Genomic DNA, 22743 nt, shown 5'->3' with positions numbered 1-22743 from the left:
TTTGAGTTCACTTAATGATTATCATTTTAAGTGGTACATTAATGTTCAAATTGCAGATAAATTTTGGGAGAAGGCAACGGTGTAGTGGTATTATTGCTGGATTAAAAATTCAGAGATGAAAAATGTGGTGCTGGAAAAACACAGCAGGCCAGGCAGCATCTGAGGAGCAGGAGAATCGACGTTTTGGGCGTAAGCCCTTCTTCAGGCCTATGCCCAAAACGTCGATTCTCCTGCTCCTCGGATGCTGCCTGGCCTACTGTGTTTTTCCAGCACCACATTTTTCAACTCTGGTACTCCAGCATCTGCAATCCTCACTTTCTCCTAGAAATTCAGAGATCCAGGTAATCTGGGGATCCAAGTTGGAAACCTACCATGGCAGATAATGGAATTTGAATTTAATTTTTAAAAAACCTGGACTTTCAAGTCTAAAGATGACCATTAAACCATTGTTGATTGTCAGAAAAACCAACCTCGTTCGCTCATGTCCTTTAAGACTGAAAAATCTGCTGTCCTTGCCTGGCAGGGACTGTATGTGACTCCAGAGCCACTGTAATATAGTTTACTCTTAGCTGCCCTCTGAAATAGCCCAGCAAGTCACTCATTCAGATAAACTATTTAAAAGTCTCAAAAAAATGAATGAAATTGGATGGACCACCTGGCATCATCTAAGGTACCAAATGCAGTCCTGTCAGCTCTGCAAAGTCCTCCTTACTAACGTTAGGGAGCTTGTGCCAAAATTGGGAGAACTGCCTCACAGACTTGTCAAGCAACAGCCTGTCATTATATATGATTCCATGAGTATGACTACTTCCCAGATACCATGATCCCTGAGAATGTTCTGTCCCAACAGCTGGACAAGCCCAGCAGAAGTAGCAGTACACTGGTATACAGGGTATTAGCTGCCCTGGGAGTCTTCAACATTGACTTTGCAGCCAATGAAACCTTGTGGTATCCAGTCAAACATGGGCCATGAGAACTCCCTTCTGCTGATTACCAGATACCACCTGCCCCTAGCTGATGACTGTGCACTCCTCCATGTTGAATAACACTAGAAGGAAGCTCTGAGGGTGGCACTGGTGCAGAATATACTCTGGGTGGCAGACTTTAATGTCCACCACCAAGAGTAGTTTGGTAGCAGCACTACTGATCGAGCTGGTTGGGTCCAAAAGGACATTGCTGCTAGACTGGATCTGCAGCAGGTAGTGAGGAATCCAACAAAAGAGAAAAATATACATGATTTCATCCTCACCGATCTGCCTGCTGCAAATGCATTGTCAGTGACAGTAAGAGTGGACACACTGCAGTCACATTGAAAATACTTTGCATCATATTATGTGGCACTATTGCTGTGATTCAAGAGGAACTGGATATTGTAAAGGCTAATGATGCTGGCAATCATACTGAAGACTTTCTGCACCTCACCAAATTATTTCAGGACAGCTGCAACACTGGCATCTACCAACAATGTGGAAAATTTATATGTCTTGTACACATACAACAGGACAAATCCAACCTGGCCAGTTCCAACTCATCAGTCTGCTCTTGATCATCAGTCCTATCAAGAAACACCTACTTGGTATTAATCAATTCACTAATGCCTGGTTTGAGATCTGACAGGACCACTCAGCTCCTAACCTCTTTAGAGCCTTAGATATCCAGCAGGGAGGTAAAAATGACTGCCCTTGATGTCAAAGCCATATTTGACTAAGGGAGTCGCAATTAATATTGGGGAAGTTAGAATCGCCCACTACAACAACCTGTTGTTTTTACATCTTTTCATGATCTACTTCTATATTTGTTCCCCCACTCCTGGCTTTGGGAGGTCTATAGTATAACCCCATCATAGTGATTGCACTTATCTTATTCTTGAGTTCTGTCCATATGATTTTGCCAAGATGTTCTCTCTTTGTGCAGCTGTGACATTCTCCTTAATCAGTAATATAACTCCCCACCCCTTTACATCCCTCTATAATGTGTGAAATATCAAAACCAAGTAATGTTGAGCTGCCAGTCTTGTCCTTTTCTCAACAAAGTTTATGTTATGCTCTAGTTCATTATACTAATCCAGGTTCTAAACTCATCAACATTACCTGTTCTACTCCTTGCATTAAAGTATAAACACTTCAGACAGCCAGTCTTTGTTAGTCTGCCCCTGCCTGTTTTGCCTATTACTTGACTTAACTGTCCTTTCTTCTCAATCACTGCACATGCTGACTTACTGCTCTGGTTCCGACCCCTTGCCGTACTTGTTTAAACCTCTCAAGTGGCACTAGCAAACCTCTGCGTGGATAGTGGTGCCCCTCCTATTTAGGTGCAATCCATCCCTTCCTTTACCGGACCCTCCTGCCTTGGAAGAGATCCTGATAATCCAGGTATCCAAAGCCCTCTCTCCTACAACAGCTCTTTAGCCATGTATTCAATTGTATTATGTCCCTATTTCTAGCCTCACTAGCACGTGGCCCAGACAGTAATCCCAAAATTATAGCACTAGATATCCCGGTTGTGAACTTCTGACCTAACTCCTTAAATTCCATTTGCAAGATCTCCTCTCTCTTCCTGCCTATGCCGTTAAAGCCAATATAGGTCACCACATCTGGCTGCTTACCCTCCCCTTTCAGAATATCCTGTGCCTGCTCAGAGATACCTTTGACCCTGTTGGGGGGAGCAGAGGGGTGGTGCCACATACCATCCTGGAGTCTTGCAGCCACAGAAATGCCTATATAAACCCCTAACCTTGCCACTTGCCTACAATTTGACCCTCCATGGTGTACATCAGAGCCAAGTATGATGCCATTGATCTGGCTGTTGCTGTTGCTTTCTACTGAGAGACCATTCTCCCCACACCCTGTCAAACAATATCCAAAACAGTATACTTGTTTGAGTAGGGAATAGCCACAGGGGACTCCTGCACTACCTGTCTGCTACTTCTGTTGATCACTTTCAAGTCTGAATTGTAAAAATATTCCTATTTGAACAGTAGAATTCAAGTGTGGCTAGAGCTTTGTTAGTTGAATCCTGAGTGCATAATACTAACCTGCCAACAATTCACATAGGTTTGTGGAGTAGTGAGAGTGCAATTCTTCATAGAGGAATAACTTGAAAGGTTGACCTTGAAAAACACAGAACATTCAGTAAGGATAGATGGAGTCTCGTCTTAAGGTGTTGAGAAATTTGAAGACAAAGTTTTTGAATAAAAAATAAGTGTTGAAGAATATATATTTGTTCCTTTTTCTTTCTTAGAGATATTTCCTGGTCGGAAGTAATCATGCAGAAACCAAATTCAGAGTTCTGAAAATAGACCGTACAGAGCCTAAGGACTTGGTTGTTATTGATGACCGTGTAAGTGCCACCAAAAGTCATATTAATGGTTTTATTTCATCATGCTTTGTTGTTGAAACGTTTATATACTTCAGTCGAGTACAATTACAGTCATTTGTCTCAGTTATGTAGAGTTCAAAGCACAAATAATTCCATCTTCTCATGTCATCCGTCCTTGCAACATCACAATCATTCTACACGACTTTGCCCACCACTGTTGGGAATGTATTTGCAATTTTGCTGACTGGATTTGTCATTACTCCTGTGTACTCAAAAACAGCATCAAAAACTCTCAGCAAGTCGATCAGCATCTGTTCAGAGAATGAGGATTTGCTTTTATGATTTAATTATTTCGAGATTGGTGTAGACTTAGGAATTCTTTTGACAAATGCTGATCTTACTGAGCGACCAGTAATTTTGAAAAGAAATTTGAACTTTGCAGTCATTAAGTGAAAGAATTATGCTATAAGGTTTCTCATTTCAAATAAATAAATTGAATACAAGCCTTCCAAGTATTACAATTTTTGTTGTTGATCCCAATTTTTTTGAATTTGTACTCCAGTTCTAAAATACTTGTACATTTGTTTTGATTTAGCATGTATATAATCAACAAGAAGTTCAGGAGCTTTTAAGTCGTCTTGACATGGGAAACCGATCGAAAATTGGGCAGAAGGGATTATCTGGGCTTTCACGTACTGTATCTGCTTTTGGCATTGTTGGTAAGAAATTGGAAAACATCAAAGTTTATCCTTTCTTTTTTCAAGAGATTACCTTTTTTATGTATTAACTGCATAACTGTTACATTACACTTAGTGGTGCAAACAAATACTTGTGCTGAATACGGTATTTGCCTTGCCAAGCAATATTTTATGATGAAGACTCTAATGTCTGTGGCCTCTAACATTGTATTTGATATGCAAACTGTGACATTAAAACCTGACTGCCATAGATATCCTTACCATAAAACAGTAGCAAATCAAACATGCGATCAGGCATGAACAAAATGCGATCTACAAAATTCTGAATGTACGAATTGGAACCTGTTCTGAGAAACCTGGGGCTTAAAAGATGGAATTACACAAAACCAACCCCACCATCCCCTCCTGAAATCCACAAGACTGTTAATTGTATTTCCAGAATACAACAGTAAAGAAAAGGTGGCCACCATTGATTCAGGGAACCATAAGGATGCTGTCCCATTAGAACGAACTGAGGGTGAGTTTAACCTGAGAGTCATCATATCTCAGGTGAAGAGTAAGGTTGAGAAGGTGAAACCTTCATGGTAACTTTAGCCACATGCTAACTGATGATCCCAAACCCCCAGCATCAAGTGCAGCTCATTGTCTAGAAGGTTACATATTAACATGGGTAGAAGGTTGATTGATTGACTGGCAGAAAACAGCAATATACATAAATCCACCTTTGTCTGAATGGCAGAACCTGATTACTGGAATGTTAAAAAGGCCCATGCCAAGGCCTCAATGTTTTACAGTTCACATTAATTACTTAGATAAAGGGAGCAAAGGCATGGTATCTAAATTCACCCCCTTCTGTTTCTTCATCTAAAACATTTGATTTGGATGCTGAAAACTTGGGGTCCCAATACAGATCCCTGGGAACTTGTTACATCTCACCAATTAATGCGTGTTCCCTTATCCTTACTCTGTCTCCTACCACCAACTAAATTCTAGCCTATTTAATACATTTACTTTCAATCATGAGCATTTCCAATAATTTTCTTTTCATATTTTTAACTCCCACTCTTCACTGCCAATTGCAAGGTTAATGGGGCTAGTTGTTCTTTGTGAATCATTGCCTCTCTGAAATTGATATCTTGGTACAAATGAGAGAATGAATATGTAACCTTTCTCCTTCTGTATTGTTTAATCTAGTGCCATGATTTCCCTCCATTGAGACATCAAGAATTTTGTTTAAACTAAGATGCAGTAAATTTGTCTGTTATTGTACATGATTTGATTTTTGTCATGATACAAAGTTCCATTTATGTTAAAGACTAACAATTTATATTTTTCTCACACAGGTTTTGTCAGGTTTTTAGAAGGATACTATATTGTACTAATAACTAAACGAAGAAAAGTTGCAGATATTGGTGGCCATTCAATTTATAAAATAGAAGACACCAACATGGTCTACATTCCAAATGACTCAGTTAAAATTTCCCATCCAGATGAAACCAAGTAAGTGAGCACCAAACAATTTCAGCAGATTGAGACAATTTAATCTAATGCTGATTTGCGCTAATTTAAAACCTTGTATATTACTTTCCCAAAGACTACATTTTATTTTACAGCTTTTAGCTCTTGTTTGATTGGCATCCTTCCATATGCATGAGATCATGAGTGTAGCTCAGAACCTTGGTGAGGTCAGATGGGATTACCTGCTATACTACTACTGATTGCAGAACAAGCCACTTCTGGAAAGGTGAAGTCTGTCACAAGGCCAAATTCCTGGCAACAGACATACTACTTTGGATGCTGGTGAGGGGAATAGTCTATCGGGAAGGCAACAACAGCCAAAATAATTGTACCCTGGTTGGCAGTATTGCACAGGGGAGCAGTTAAAAAGTTTGGGAATGCAATAGTTGTGGGAGATTCAATTGTAAAAAGACTGGACAGGCATTTCTGTAGCTGCAAATGAGACTCCAGATGGTATGTTGCCTCCCTGATGCTTGGGTCAAGGGAGGGGGAGGGTGAACAGGTTGTGGTTGTGGTACGATATCGATAAAAATAGGGAAGAGATCTTAAAAGCACAATATAGGAAGTAAGTTGAAAACAGAACCTCAAAGGAGATGACCTCAGATTTACTACCATTGCCACATGCTAGTCAGAGTAGAAATAGCAGGGTATGTCAGATGAGCATGTGGCTGAAGAACTCGTTCAAGGGAGATGATTTTCAGATTTGTGGGTTGTTGGGACTGGTTCTGGGGAAGGTGTGACCAGTACAAACTGAATGGATTACACGTGGGCAGGACCTGGACTCATGTCCTTGGGGAGCATTTGCTAGAGTGATTGGGGAGATTTTAAACTAAAACTAAAATGCCACAGGAGGGAACCCATGCAAGGAGTCAGAGGAAGGGAAATTAAGGACAAGGACAAAATGCAGAGTGGGGAGTAAGAAAGGTGATAGGCAGAGTAAAGCATTTGGGTTGAGATTTTTTTTCACCCAGAAAGCGGTGAGCCTGTGCAATTCACTACCACAAAAAACAATCGAGACCAAAACATTGTGTGATTTGCAGCTAAAGGAATCAAAGGATATTAGGGAAAAGTGGAACTGGCTGCTAAGATGGATTATCAGCCATAATCATAATGAATGGCGGGAGCAGGTTCAAAGGACCAAATAGCTTACTCCAGTTCCTATTTTGTGTTTCTATGACAACGTGTTAATCTCTCCCCTTCCCAGTAGTTCAGGATGATCTCTTCTTTGATGATTTCTTTGACATCTTCGTCGATCTGACATCTGCTTTGGAACTTCTAAAATCACTTGTCATCATGGTGCTAGATTCTTGCTCACAGTTCGTGTTATCATTTGCAATCATTGTCGGCTAAAGATCCCACTTGTTGTGATTGATATTGTGGGCTTTCATATCCTTTGACAGGATCTGTGAATTGGAGCCTAGAGTGCACTGCTGGTCTCTTGACTTTGGCTATCTCCATCTATAACGTATCTTTTGAGATGCAGCTATCTTCCATCCTGCTCAAATACCCAAGCCAGCAAAATTTTCTTAACTTGATTGGTGTTAGCATGCTCAGCATATTTGCCCTCGAAAGTACTACCTCACTGGTGACTTTATTTCCATATGATGCCAACAGTATGTCATAAACAACAGTAATGGAGTCTTAAACAACAGTCATTGAGCTTTTTTTCTTGTCTGGCTTTGCTCCATGTATCAACTTGCTGCAGATAGAGTCATAGAGATGTAAAGCACGGAAATAAACCATTCAGTCCAACTCGTCCATGCCGACCAGACATCCTAAATTAATGTCCTATTTGCCAGCACTTGGCCCATATCTCTCTAAACCCTTCCTATTCATATATCCATCCAAATGCCTTTAAATGTTGTAATTGTACCAACTTCAACCACTTCCTCTGGCAGTTCATTCCATACATGGACCACCCTTTGCATGAAAAAGTTGCCCCTTAAGTCCCTTTTAAATCTTTCCTCTCTCATCTTAAACTTATGCCCTGTAGTTCTGGACTCCCCCACCCCAGGGATTGTTTTGCTATTGTCTATTTACTCCATCCATGCCCCTCATCACTTTATAAACCTCTATAAGGTCACCCCTCAGCCCGCTGCAGGGAAAACAACCCCAGATATGTGTCCCCATAGATAGCATCTCAACCCTGCATATCAGTTAGTTGTTTCTCCATGCCTGTGAATCTTTGGTGCTGGCCTTTTACATAGGCGACTAGTACATTATGAGCAACATTCAAACGTTCTCTGATCAGGTTGTGTTGTACTTTTTCTCTTGGTTTTCAGGCTTAATAGAATCATAGAATCCCTACAGTGCAGAAGCAGGCCTTTGGACCATCAAAGTTCCCACCAACCCTCTGAAGAGCATCCTACTCCGACCCAGACCCATCCCCATCCCCACCCCCCTACTCTATCCATGTAACACTGCATTTACTATGGATATGGGCAATTTAGCTTAGCCAATCCACCTTACCTGCACATCGTTTGACTCTGGGAGGAATCCAGAGCACCCAGAGGAACCCCATGCAGATACATTGAGAATGTGCAAACTCCACACAGACGTCAGCCGAAGCAGGAATCAAACTCTGTCCCTGATGCTAATGCAGCAGTGCTAGCCGAACAAGCACTGAGCCACCCTGCTGCCCCAATAAATTGAGATACTTCTCAACTGATTAAACATCCTTCCATGTCAGCAGGGAAAACATAATATTGTTTGGATCACTGAGTGGGAAACACAGGAACACATTCTCAAGTTTGTTATGACAAAGCCCATGTATTAAATGGCAAGCTTTGAATGACCACACTGAGATTGGTCTTTTCTAAACAGTTTGAGGGTACGTGGAAGCCCCTGAGCAGGCAGTATTCACCATTGTCCTGCATACAAACATATTATGCATTTGTAGAAAGATATAAACAATCCACACATTACTGAGGAGTGTACTCTCTACAGACTAAGAGGTAGGCTAATCAGCTTAAACATGACAAGTGAAAGGTCTATCGCTTGACTTCAGGGATTTCCGTTTGCTGAATAAAAATAAACAGAATAATACAAAACGGTGTAGGGTCACAGACACTGCCCAGTTTCATCCAATCTTAATTGCAAAACTGTCAGAACCTTAACATGCATGGCACCATTTAATTTATCACAGAAAGACTAATTGAGACTGTGAAGCTTGGAAGGTTAACCAGTTAACCCAAGTATCCAGTAGAGAGTTGACCTGTTAAATGATGAATTATTTTGTGAGTTTGTTAAAAGAAAATTAGTGTAGTTTCTGCCCCTTGCACTGCTCTGGGAGGTTATATTGGGAGAAGGTCATGTCCATGTATGGCTGTGAGGCCCTATTGTGCCTCCAGGTACATTCTGTTGGCTAGTTAGAGGAACCTCTTCTGATTCTGTCAAAGATTCTCCTCATGATACTGAGGAGTGAGATGCACAAGTGATTGTGGCATCCCCTTGATTCCTTCTTTTTCTTGTATAAAATGACAGTATTTATGTCATGCATATCCTGTGGAATAGAGCCTTCTCTCCAAAAGAACGTCACTGAGATAAGATAGCAAGTATGACTTCTTTTTTGAGTTGCTCAACTGGTATTCCATCCTTTCTAACTGTTTTTCTTACTGCTAGAGAGTCAGTGGACTTTCGAGCTTAAGAAATTGAGTTTCTATATTACGTCCACAAATGATAGTTAGCTGTAGAAGATAATCAGTCAGAGGTAGCAAGAGACCCACCTCCTGTTGCTGCAGCCACTGGCTGTCTTCTGTGCAACTATCTGAGCATGATATTGTTGCCTGTTTTAGGTTTCTTCAAAAGATGATTGAGTATCGGAAATTTATGCTTCATCAGTATTTATCTGGTGAGTCACCACATAGGAGGGATTGTCAGAGTGCTTCTGAGAACACTGACATTTGTCATTATGTTGATATGTAGCATGTCATTATGTTTGGGCTGATATGGTTTCTGTGGTTGCACTTTCACCTTACTATTGACAAGCTGCTACTTTGACGACTACATGGAAGTTCTTGCTTATAATTTTACTCGAGATGTGCTTCTAAGCATTCTCCTTACTGAGTCTGTTTGTTTGTTCACCTGACCTTATCTATAGTGTTCACATCTATTCCATCCAAAGCCATGCTGTACTTCCATTTCATCCTTGTCCACTTCCATTTGACCTTCTCACCATCTCCAAGGAATGAATTTAAAATTCTCATCCTTTATAAATCCCTTCATTTTATTTTCTCACATCTTACTCATCTTCTTTATTCCTGAATGAGAGCACATCTCCTCTACTCTTCTGATTCAGTAGTTTCAGTAGTGCCAACTATAACATAGTATATTCTGGAGTAGAGTGGTGCTGGAAAAGCACAGCAGTTCAGGCAGCATCCAAGGAGCAGGAACATCGACGTTTCGGGCAAAAGCCCTTCGTCAGGAACTTAGTATAACCTATTCCTTATCCAGGTCACATCACTATCCTGCCCAATATAACTGATTTAGGCATGTATTTAAAGATTTCATTTGAAATGTTTTCATTGGCAATCTGAATCATAGCTGCTCACAAAGATAAATGCAAATGAAAGAGATCCTGCTAACTGTATCATACGGTTTTCCTGTCTTTATTTCTAATTCACTACCTCAAAAGATCAGTGCTTTGTCACAAAAGGTTGCCAAATTCTGAAATTCAAATAATGGACAGTTACCAGAGCCTATTTTAAATGAAAAAAATCAAAGATTCTTGTTTCATTCCATTGGGACTCATTACACTCCAGTAACCCAGCTGCGAAGGATAGAACTGGAGCTAATCTTCCCAAGCTTAGATAATCATTTGTTTACAGATTTGGATTGCAAAAGAACAACCAATTTCAGACTGTTCCTGTTTGTAGAACACGAGTAAATCCCCAATTTATGTTTTCCATGTGCAAGCAATTAACTACAATTAAAAAGACATTTAACAATTAGGGTATCTTGTGACAGTGATGGTATGCCTAGCCTGATCCAGGAGGCTCAGGTTCAAGTCCTACCTGTTGCGCAGATGTATCATAACTTCTCTGAACAGATTGTTTAATAAAAGTAAATTTATAAATGATTTATACCTCAAAAGACTGCTTGAGACATTCTGGCTGCCAGCATTGTGTGACATAATGGAAAGCAGATCTCTGTCTTCTTCCCTATAAATCTTATGCCGTTCTTTGCTACAAATCTTTACTAATGATTCTTTGCACGACTCTGCCTTCTACAGTTTGAGAGACTTGTAGTCATTGAAGCAAGGTCAGCTAAGTGGACCTTAGAATATGAGTTCCCTGACCGATCCAATCGTGGAGTCCTGGCTGACAGATATAAACGGGAGTGTTGGGGTTCTGAGAGCTAGTTGTGAGATAGCTGGGTCAGTCTCATGTACTATGTACATGTAAACAAAGGGTGATTTGGTGACAGGATACTGCAATTCGTAGAGTTATTTCGTTGGTGACTAGAGAAAAACACATCTTTGAAGAGATTCGCTTGCAACAGTCGCCTTTGAGACTGGGTAAACATTTCTGGCATCTTGTCGCTATTTAGGAAACTTGATTCATTTGATCCTACTGTTGAAGACTGAGCCCTGTATGCGGAAAGAATGCAAATTTTTTTTCTAGGTAAATAACATTTGGGTAGATGAAAAGCAATGAGTAATTCTCTTGGCAGCTTGTGGACCTGCAGCTTTTTTGATTATCAGGAGCCGAACTTTCTCTGAGGCACCAGATACTAAACATTTTCAAGAGTTGACAGATTTAGTTCAGGAATATTATGACCCCAAGCCACTTCTAATTCTGAGATGCTATCTGTTTTATTCAGTAGTTTGAGAACCAGGGGAATCTCTGTCAGGATTATTGGTGAGGTTAAGACAACTGGTAGAGGCATGTGATTTTGGTCTAACCCTAAGTGAGATGCTGAAACCCCGTTTGGTATGGGGGAATACTGATGTGACCATGCAGAGCAATTACTAGCTGAAGCCCAAGTGGACTTCAATGGTAAACCCTTCTGCTAAGTAAAGCAAGCACACAGAAAAGTTCACCTTGCCTTGTAATCTGTTAAAGTATGAATGACCGAGAACTACCCAAATTTCACTATTGAAAGAAAAAAATAACAGTTTTATTCTTTAACTCCAAAAGTGAACATTAAACAACTATTTACAGTCAGCTTCCTTTGCCTTAGAGAACAAATCTTTATCTCCCACTCTATAACAATGTACTGATCCAATAAAGCCCCTATTAAATTTACAGCAAATCAATTTTCAAAACCAAACAGCAGCTGTCGTCTCCAGTGTCAATCCTCCTCTGTTTCTAAATCTCCCTGGGTCATCTTCAGTCTTCTGCTGCAAAGATGTTTCATATGAAAATGGTACCTTTTTAATAGTACTTTTGATGGCAGAAGGTGCTCTTTCTCTGCCTAATTGTCCAAACTGCCAGATTTTTAAACCCCAAACGTTAGATCGTCTCATTAGTTCGATGTTGTCAAAACAGTTAAAAATCAAATTTGATTGGGTTTTTGTGTCATGGGGCATAATTTGAACTGATTGGTTTAATTCAAACTGCTGTGAAAACAACTCCTCCTGTCTGGGTTACAGCCCAAATGTTACATCTTCAAATTGTATGGTATACTTTGTGCCTGTTAGTTGGTTACGTGACCAGTGCTTGCTAATCTTTCAGCTTTCACTCTCACTTTAAAGGTACAGTACACGCCTTTAACTTCATAACAAGCCGACTGAGCTTGACACACACCACTTGAGTGAAGGCAATGGCATAGCCTCACTCAGCACATATCCTGGACAGAGGGACTCTAGGTTAGCCCACAGTAAAACCCCAAAACAAAGCCAACCTCAGCCAAATGGTTAAGATTTTTTCAAGGATCCAGGCTGGCAGACAACTGTAGTTCCTACCAATATGTGAACTCGACAGCGAAAGAGTCCCACTAGGCCTGAAGTGAGTATGAGAACTCACGGGCCAGTACTCAGGAGAGTGCACACGTTGGAAAGTACACTTGCAGTAGGTTTGGGACAGTTAAATCGCTTGGCAGTATCAAGATTAGAACCAATTAAAATAAGTGCCTGTTAAGTGGTCATTCAGTTTGAATGGAGGTCGATACTGGCGCAGCTGTATCAATGATTGCAGAACTAGCCTTTACCAAAATTCACTCTGGACTCCAATGCTTCAGTGTGCGTAAGACCTTGGCCAGGCTGAGAACTTCCACAGAGAACCTCAACAGATTAAGGGTGCAACTTTGATTCTGGTATGTTATGAGAAGCAGCTGATTCAGTTATTGGTGATAGTAGTAAAAAGCTTGGGCCCAAGCTTAATGGCAAGAAATTGGTTGAGAAAGATTCAACTTGATTGGCTCAACATTTTTCAGTTAGAAATGGCTACCTGAGTGAAATTAAATAGCTACCTAATTAAATACCCTTACCCAGGTATTTTTCAGAAAGGTCTAGGGACTTTCAAAAGGGCCAATACCAAATTTTGTGTTGACCAAGAGCAATTCCTTGATTCGACAAGGCCCACCCAGTCCCATTTGCCTTGCATGCAAATATCGAGGCTGAAATTGGAAGGCTGGAAAACCAAAGAATCATCAAGCAAGTCAAGTTTGTGAAATGGGCAGCATAGATTATACTGATTACGAAACCTGACAGGTTGGTTCACCTTTGTGGGGATTTCAAACAAACGATAAAGTGCTTTTCGCAGATGGAAAAATGCTCAATCTCTCGCATAGAGGACTTGTATACAAAACTGGCAGTGAGGGACTCTCCTTCACAAAACTGGATTTGAGCCATGCATACCTGCAATTGAGATGAGATGAGGATTCCCAGATGTATGCTCCATTTAATACCCATAAGTGTTCGTGCCAATATACAAGACTGCCTTTTAAGGCAACATCAGCCTGTGTTATTTTCCAGCAGACGATGGGGAATGTTTTACAACTCTACTCCAGATTGCCTTCTGGCTGGTTCACATGCTGAAACTGGGAAGACCAATAAAGAGCATTTAGAGAACTTGGAGAAACTTTTAAGCACAATGATCAAGGTAGTTGTGTGCCCTGGGAGAGAAAATTGTGTTTTAGCTATCCCATATAACTGACTTGAGCTATGGAGCTAATAAGACTAGGTGACTGGGTTATATCCATTGGAAGACAAAGTAAAGATGATCAAAGGTGCTCCAGCCCCCACATCTATACTGAAGCTTAGGCCTTTCCTTGGATTGGTGAATTATTACAGAAAATTCATATTGGCCTCTGTCTTGGCACCCTTACATCTGCTATTGAAAAAGGGTCAGCGTAGGAAATGATTTCGTAGCCAAGATGTAGCCTTAGGGAAGTGAAGAAGCACTGTCATCGTCTAAAGTGTTGACACTCTATGATCCCAAGCAGGTTGTGGTGGTGACATGCAATGTCTCCCTGTATGGTATCGGGGTAGTGTTGGCTCACAGATGGCCCCAGCAGAGAGGAACACCCAAAAGCACATGCTTTTCGAATTTTGGCTGAAGCTGAACAAAAATACACTCAGATGGAGAAGAAATGTTTGGCAATAACTTTGGTGTGACAACATTCCATAAATACCTTTATGAATATAAACTTGTAATAGTAACGGACCACAAACCTCTGTTAGAACTACTTAAAGTGAACAGGATCACGCCATCCACAGCTTCAGGTCGAATTCAGTGGTGGGCCTTTATTCTAAGTACATACAATCACCACGAGAAGAGTTTGATCTGACTTTAAACTTTTTAGATGCCCTTCCAGTTATCACTGACAATATCAGACTGTGGACACAAAAAAATCCTATCCTGATATAACTAAAACTGGTAGTGATGGGGGAAACATAAGAGCTATTACAACCAGAATCAAAATCTTTAACCCAGTGCGACAAGCCCCCCCGTAGAGTATAGCATATTAATTTGGGGAGGCAGGAGTGAATGTCCCTCGCAAAGGTCACAGCCAGATACTGGCTGAACTCCAATAGGATCATTTAGGTGTTTCAAAAATGAAGATGTTGGCAAGAAGTTATATCTGGTGGCCAGGATTGGATGCTGACAGAGAAATGTTGGTCGGCAGTGCCCAGAGTTCCTTGGGCTCTTTGTTCTTAGTCATTATGGATTCCCATTTCGTCATAGAGATGTACAGCATGGAAACAGACCCTTCGGTCCAACCCGTCCATGCCAACCAGATTAAAGTGGGTGGATGTGCATAGAGTTCATTCATCAAACATGGGGATCACTATTGAAAAGCTGCAAGCATTCTTTTGCAATATATAGATTCCCAAAGGTACGGACCACAGGCATCCATTTACCAACAGGGAATTTGAGCATTTCCTAAAGTTGAATAGAATTTGGCATGTAAAGACAACTCAATGCCATCCATCATTCAATGGTCTGACAGAAAGAACAGTCCAAACTTTGAAGGCAGGCTTAAAGAAACCACTTATAGCTTCACTTGATACCAAACTATCCCACTTCCTGTTTGGTTGTAGGACCACCCTTTACGCAACTATAGGGACAGCACCAGCAGAGTTGCGAATATGACGAAGACTCTGCACCAGGTTAAACCTTATCCTTCCAGCCCTGGGAAAGTGGGGGGGCGGGGGGTGGGGTGGAGATTAGCATCCCTAATGTTGTTTCACCAACCAATGTTGGACAGAAGGCTCATCAAAGCGAGAGAGGCGGTTTTCTTCAGGGGACGAAATGTGGTGTCAATATGAGCAAAATGGCCTGAATGGATAAGAGGCATTGTTGACACAAAGTCAGGTCCCATGATATGTAAGGTTTGGATATGAGAGACAGTCTTGAACAAGCACGTGGACCACATGAAAGCTGCAAGCTTGCAAACTGGGCAAGAGCAAAACAGAGTTGCAGGTAGATGGGACAGTGAAGAAGGCGTTTGGTATACTTTCCTTTATTGGTCAGAGCATTGAATATAGGAGTTGGGATGTCATGTTGTAGCTGTACAGGACATTGGTTAGGCATTTTTGGAATATTGCATGCAATTCTGGCCTGCTTCCTGTCGGAAGGTTGTTGCTCAGGTTGTAGGATTTGAGCTTTAGGGAGAGGCTGAATAAGCTGAGGCTGTTTTCCCTGGACGGTCAGAGGCTGAGGGGTGAGCTTATAAAGGTTTATAGAATCATGAGGGGCATAGATAGATAAATATATAAGGTATTTTCCCTGGAGTGGGTGAGTCTAGAACTAGAGGACATAGGATTAGGGTGAGAGGGGAAAGATTTAAAAGGGACCTTAGGGGCAACTTTTCACACAGAGGGTGGTGCATGTATGAAATGAGCTGCCAGAGGAAGTGGTGGAGGCTGGTACAATTACAACATTTAAAAGACATCTGGATAGGTATTTGAATAGGAAGACTTTAGAGGGATATGGGCCAAGTGGTGGCAAATGGGACTAGATTAGGTTAGGATACCATATTAGGTTAGGAGATATGGACAAGTTGGACCGAAAGGTTGGTTTCCATGCTGTACATCTCTATGACTCTATACCCTGCCTCTCAGAACATCTGGCAAGGCTGTCAGAACTTTGGATTGTCTCCCTCTGCCTGGGGCTGATGAAACTTCTTGAGGACAAAATTATCACAGCAGATATCGCAACCTCAACATTGTTAGCCGCTGAAGAAAACGAATTTCTTCTGAGACACTCCAGGTGCAAGGGGTGGGCTACTGTCCAATATATGAAGGCACCCCAGGCGAAGCTATAGGACTTAAGAGGAGGTGAGATGTCATGATTAGAATGAGGTCAGCCAGGTGACCTTAACAGAATGAGTTCCTTAATTGGATTGGGTTAACAGCCCCAATCAGGGAGTCCTGACTGACAGATATAAACAAGAGTGTCAGGGGTTCTGCTCAGTCTAGGAGTCTGCTCTGAGTTAGCTGGCTCAGTCTCATGTACAGTCTAATGTAAATAAAGGGTGACCTGGAGATGGGATACTGGCTTTCGTGGAGCTATTCAAGACTAGTTACTTTTGTTTGTTCTATCCTGGGTAGCTTTCCTGGCTAACTGTTTAAGCTGAATCCCCAACTTATTTGGATCCCTCTGTTATTACTTAAAAACCATAGAGAGGAGCCTTTTGACTCTTGCGTCTACTCCACCATTCAATATGATCAAAGCCGACCATCAAGCTCAAAACCCAATTCCTCCCACCCCCATCCATTGATTCCTTTAGACAGTACAGCTTTTATTCAGTGATTATCACTATGATAAATATAAGCAATAAGTAAATTTGATGTTAGTGAGGACTTGGGTCACCTGAAGTGCCTTCTCTGTTAGGAGTATTCTGTTTCTTTGTCGTTACTATCCCTCACGTAGAGGTGCCCATGTTAGACTGGGATGGACAGAGTCAGAAGTCACATGACATTAGGTTATAGTTCAGCAGGTTTATTTAAAATCACACAAGCTTTCGGAGTGCAATCCCTTCATCAGGTACAGTGAGAGAGTATACACACAGAACCAGAGCTTCTAGGCAGAGAGATTGAGGTAGAGAGATCAAGAAATCATACAACTGGTGTGAATGCAGTGTCTGGCGAAGGGGCTGTGCTCCAAAGGCTTGTGTGATTTGAAATAAACTTGTGTTGTATGATGACTATCCCCCAGTAGTCAAATATAAGACTAGTAAAATGCGACACTAAAGACATTTTCTTTCTAGGTATATGAAAATTTTCCAGAGTGTGGATCTTTCCAGCAACTTTTATTTTAGGTAAGATGCTGCTTTTATTAGTGATGTACATGTCATATCTAATATTACATATTATCTGTGTCCTTAAAGGAACAAAGGTCTATAAATTCCAATTCTGGTTCTCATCAAAGTTTTTTTTAAAATACCAATTTTCTCCGCTGGAGGTTCCTAGACGTGGGTCTCCTATTGCAAAACAGTAGGAGTCCTCAAATCCAAAAGTGGAGAATATTATCATCAAAACATGCCCTTTTTTAATACAGCACTGAGTGCTGTAATCTAAAGTTTAAATTTTCAACAACAGTGAGTAAAACAGTAAGTGAGCGGTTGGGTTGGCTGAGGTAAGTCAGAGGGATTGGAGGCAAGGCTGGTGACTAGGGGACAAGGTTCGCAAGTAGGATTCAGTGCCAGGTGGGCAAGGACTTTGAGTGGGGCTTTGGGACCATGGATTGGGAGGTGGTGGGGAGAACAGGTGAGATCTAGAGTAGTGAGTTTGATGGTGCTTGCTTTGGTGTGGGAGGGTTGGAGAAGAGAGGGCACCTCATGGAGGTGAGAGTCCTAGGGGAAGTGGTAATGGGTTTGGTGGAGTTATCCGTGTGATGTAGTGCCATTTGTGAGTCAGGGTGGGGACACTCTGCTAAGATTGTTGGAGGTGCTGTTGGATCATGGTGACAGTTGGTGCTGTTGGATCTTGGTAACAGTTGAGGAAGAAGTGGTGTTTGTCTGGACAGGGAGAGTAGAACCCAGTTTTACATTTTGAGTCAAGTTGGGTCATGAGTGTGGTAGAGTTTGGGGTGGGAGAGGTCTTGGGATACCTGGTCCTGTGGGCCCAAGTTGCTTTAGGTCAGGGGCCAGTGGTAAGTTGACGATTTGCTTAATAGTTACCCAGGATCAGTTTTCAAACCTCTAAATATTCCTAGCTCAACAGTTGAGCTTAAGTAGCTCATACCATTTTTTGTTAGTGAGATGCCCTTAGTTTATCTTTCTCTATCTGCTTTTCCTGAGTGCAAAATTTTTTTTCTTGTTGATTCTTCCATTTGTGCCTGTGACATTGCAGTGGTATTTTTAAACAATGTTTTGCTTAGTAAATTTTTGATGTGATGGTGAATTTCTAATATTATACCAAATAGGGTAGTAAGTGCATTTTGATTAATGATTCTGCTAAGTTTGAAATGGATACGTACCTTTCATTTTTGAGTGTTTGGAACTGACTCTAATGACTGGAGAATATTTGAATGATGGATTGTTGGTACAGGAGTTAACTGGTTGCTTTTTGTTACTAGTCTAGTTCTATAGAAGTGAAACATTGATGCCTGAAAGATTTAGAGTCACTAGAAATTGTTCTTTTGTAAAGTTAATTATCTTGGTACTAGATAAAGTTGCAGGGCCCCCTAGTGCAATACTGACTCCATTTTCAGACTGGCTGGTTGCTTCTTGATTTATCTTTTTTTCTTCTTCCTCCTCCATTATTGTCATTGTTACTTTGTTCATAGTTACGGCCAATTATTTTCATATGTTCTTTGACAACTAGTTGAATAAAACTAATTGTGGTGCTAAACGCAATTTCTAATCTTTCTGTCTTTTTAAAAAGCTTTTTAATTTTTTTTAGGATGAATAAGAGATATGATGGAGACATGACAAATGAATTAGATCCTAGAAGTGCTGAATACTTTAGTGCTAATTATCCCGCATGAAATTGACCTCCTTTGTACAACTAGGTCAGAGTGTTTCAAAGGAGGGAGTGCAATTAGGAAGAAAGTTTTAGGTACCTATCTTTTGGAATTATCTCTGTTGCTTGAAATAAAATATTAATCTCATCCTTTGCAAGACTATATAAGACTATAAGGAATAGATATAATTTGTAGCCTGATGTGGAATTAATTTTGTGTTGAACAAGTGCTGAGTCACATAGCCATTGTTCCAACATTTAAACTGTATGTTTGCTTTGACTAATAAAGCTGAGATCTTAGACTTTCCCAGCTTTGAAGAATCATTATAGATTTCTAACCAACACTCCTGATCCGAAGTTTTCACAAACTGAAACTCTTACAAAGAGGTTACTTATTCCCTGAATTGCTCTGAACAATGGATTCTAGGAAAAAGTATTCTTGCATCAAGTTCAATCAGGTCTCTTTCGAATTAAATTCAAAAGCTTTTAACCAAAACTTCTTTTTTAAAATAAACCTGCTCAATATAGCTTCTGCTAGGCCAATAGTTTAAGTATTTATTTTCTCTTGTGTCTTAAGCAGCACAGCCCCCAATCGCAACATAAACAACCTTCAATTAACACCTCCAGGAGGCTTTCAGTCATCTGTTTTCTGATACATAATGGTTTTGAAAAGACTGACCTAGCTAATTATTAAACCGCTTCACACAAATAGAACAAACACATATGCCACTAGTTTAAAACCTAAATATCTTCAAACACAAATTATATGTAAATCTTGGCTATGTGGGATTATTTCTGGGGTATACGTGAAATGCAATAATTTTAAGATTAAACAAGATTGGTACTTTTCATTAGTAATGAAAAACATTTTTTCACATGTTGCAAAAATTGCTTTTTGTCAATGGCGATAAACTATGTTACTTTATTTATTTTCTACAGTTATAGCTATGATTTGACTCATTCTCTTCAGTTCAATCTAACACTGCTGAAAATGCCCAGTGAAGGATTAAAAAGTGAAACCTTTGGACATGGCCGTCAGGAGAGTTTTGATATCTTTGAGGATGAGGATGTCACTGCACAGGCCGGAAGTGGTGGGTATTAAACATAATGGATCCAGGTGTTTATTGAATGATAATACAAGTTGAATATTAGAAACATATACATGATGGTCTGTCCCTTTCCTCCTGAGATAACTATGTGGTTACTTTTTTTCATATTGCAAAATGATAAATGGGACATGAATTATACTAATTATACTTCCAGATGTAATTGCATACTATCATTCAGAGTAGCTGAACAATGTTTACAATGATGCATAGAGTCACTAACATGTATGTTTGCAGCAAGTGGAACAACTTTCAATTGACATTTTCCATTAAAATTAATTTGAAAACTTTTTTTTTTAGAGGTAACGTATAGATTCCAGACTTGAAAAGGTTTTTTTTAACTTTTGGAATTGTAAAAGTTGTAACAGTTGAAAACTTGTGCTTTATACGTATTGATAAAATGTGCTCATTGTTTGCATCAAGACTTCTGAGGACAGCTGAGTAGAAGCTAGATGTTTCTGAGAAATGAGCACTTGCTTTGTTCCATCTCCAAGTAATGCTTATGAATTATAAACAGAACTAGAATGAGAACGTTTGCTTGCTAGATTTGTAAATACTGTGTTCGGAAAAACATTAAGTTTTAGTTTTCTTTACCCCGCTGATCACTGTCTACCTATGCACCCAACTGTTTCTTAAATTGTGTGTTTTTTGACTCCATTACTCTACTCCCAAGTACATTTCATGGATTGATAACTCTTGTGAAAAAGAAAGTCTAATTTCATCCTGCTTCTCCTTACTTATCCAGTATTTAACCTATTAAGATTCTCCAACTCTCAAATATTCCAACTTTAATTATTTAAATGTATTTGTGGAGCACTTGCATCGTCCATTTATACCCCTTTTATGGGCTTTGTACTTCTCAGTTGTTTAGTTAACTCCACATGCCATTGATCTGCCACATCCAAGCCAATGTACCTCTTTCAATTACAACCATGAATAACTAACTGCATTCAACTTGTAGCAATTTGTGGTGCGGGCTGTGAAAAATAGATGTCACATTCACCCTGAAATCCATAATTATACAATGTAATTTGTACTATGTTAAATATCTTGTGCTGTTTTTAATAGTCTAAGGTACGAAACAAGTGCAAATTTGTGATGGATATTGCTGAAGTTGGAGCTGATCTTTATAACCAGAATAGACTTCCCAGCTGCTTGAAGTAAAATCCGATCACTCTTAGGACAAATACTTGATGAATACAGAACCTGCTGTCCTGCTATTTATCCAAATCAGTGAAAGCACAAAAAGCATCAAACCATTGTGCAGATTCCAGATTGTCCAGGAGCAACGCCACAAGTGATCAGTTGGTAGCATATAGTATTTTTAATGCATGATATGGTCATAATTCATCTTTTATGTTATGTCTAAGACAACAAAATATTTATCCTTTTCAGCTGCTGGACATTATGGCATTCTGAATGAGCCCTCCCTTAAATATGCTTGGAACGGTTACATCTTAGAAAAGGTCAAAGCTACTGTCCACCAGAACTGGTTGTTGTACATTATTCATGGATTCTGTGGTCAATCAAGTATCCTTTACTAAAATTTGAAAATTTAAAATGTTATCTGTCCTATTGGAAGCTATTCAACAACAGCCTCAAAACTAAACCTTGTAGATCTAATTAAACAAGAATTTCACAAAACAAGTATGCACTCAGATAGAAAACAGACTCTTATGCTAAGCATCTGGCTTTGGGAAGTCTACTGAAATACAGAAAAGGCCTGTATATTATTGATGGTTAATTTAAATTTGATTTAAGTTTACATTACTCAACCATTCTTTCTCATTAGCAAATTTCATGTTACAGCAAGTTGTAAAGCTACATCACCAAATGACTATAGCAATCAAAACTGAAGTAATTACCTTAAGACATAGAAAGAGATGAGTTTTAAAGGAGATAAACACAAAGCAACACATGTCAAATTTGGAAACATAAACCATGTGCTATTTGGTTGTCCATTGACGAAATAAAAAAATAAATTTTAGGTGACATTAACTAATCCGTAATCATATTTATTTGACCAATGTGTGATAACCTAGAACATCTTGACACCAAGAATATCTACGTGGGCGGCACGGTGGCACAGTGGTTAGCACTGCTGCCTCACAGCGCCGGAGACCCGGGTTCAATTCCCGCCTCAGGCGACTGACTGTGTGGAGTTTGCACGTTCTCCCCGTGTCTGCGTGGGTTTCCTCCGGGTGCTCCGGTTTCCTCCCACAGTCCAAAGATGTGCAGGTCAGGTGAATTGGCCATGCTAAATTGCCCGTAGTGTTAGGTAAGGGATTGATTTAGATGTAGGGGTATGGGTGGGTACGCTTCGGCGGGGCGGTGTGGACTTGTTGGGCCGAAGGGCCTGTTTCCACACTGTAAGTAATCTAATCTAATCTAATCTAATCTAAATCCTACTCATTGACTACAGTTCAGCCTTCAACACTATTATCCCCTCAAGACTGATTACTAAACTTAGTGATCTCGGACAAAGCCCCACTCTCTGCAACTGGATCCTCAGTTTCCTGACCCATTGGCCACAATCTGTGAAGACTGGGGACAATATTTCATCCTCACTAACACTCAACACTGGAGCCCCCCAGTGGTGCATGCTCAGCCCCTACTATACTCAGTGTATACCCATGATTGCATCGCCAAATACCAGACTAATGTCATTCACAAGTTTGCTGATGACACCACCATAGTCAGTCAAATCTCAGATGGTGACGATACAGATTACAGACGGGAGGTGGAAGAACTG

At 40.3% G+C, this 22743-nt stretch overlaps 1 protein-coding gene across 7 annotated transcripts in view; it reads left to right on the top strand.

Moving 5' to 3' along the window:
* The window catches only part of fig4a (FIG4 phosphoinositide 5-phosphatase a), a 116847-nt gene that overhangs the window by 23463 nt on the left and 70641 nt on the right, over positions 1 to 22743 (top strand). For 5 of the 7 annotated variants that reach the window (XR_011953438.1, XM_072552132.1, XM_072552140.1 and 2 more), the window contains exons 3-8: positions 3241 to 3339; positions 3914 to 4037; positions 5360 to 5516; positions 17190 to 17240; positions 19825 to 19976; positions 21387 to 21521. Coding sequence is in view for 6 of the 7 variants with exons in the window: in XM_072552132.1 (XP_072408233.1) it covers positions 3241 to 3339; positions 3914 to 4037; positions 5360 to 5516; positions 17190 to 17240; positions 19825 to 19976; positions 21387 to 21521 (718 nt within the window). In the remaining variant the exon portion in view is untranslated. Of the gene's footprint in view, positions 1 to 3240; positions 3340 to 3913; positions 4038 to 5359; positions 5517 to 17189; positions 17241 to 19824; positions 19977 to 21386; positions 21522 to 22743 lie in introns of those variants that run through there. The other 2 variants (XM_072552148.1, XM_072552157.1) reach the window with 2 other exon arrangements.

Source organism: Chiloscyllium punctatum, chromosome 3 (assembly GCF_047496795.1).
Source record: "Chiloscyllium punctatum isolate Juve2018m chromosome 3, sChiPun1.3, whole genome shotgun sequence".
Taxonomy (NCBI): domain Eukaryota; kingdom Metazoa; phylum Chordata; class Chondrichthyes; order Orectolobiformes; family Hemiscylliidae; genus Chiloscyllium; species Chiloscyllium punctatum.
This window is presented reverse-complemented; position numbering and strand designations above follow the sequence as displayed.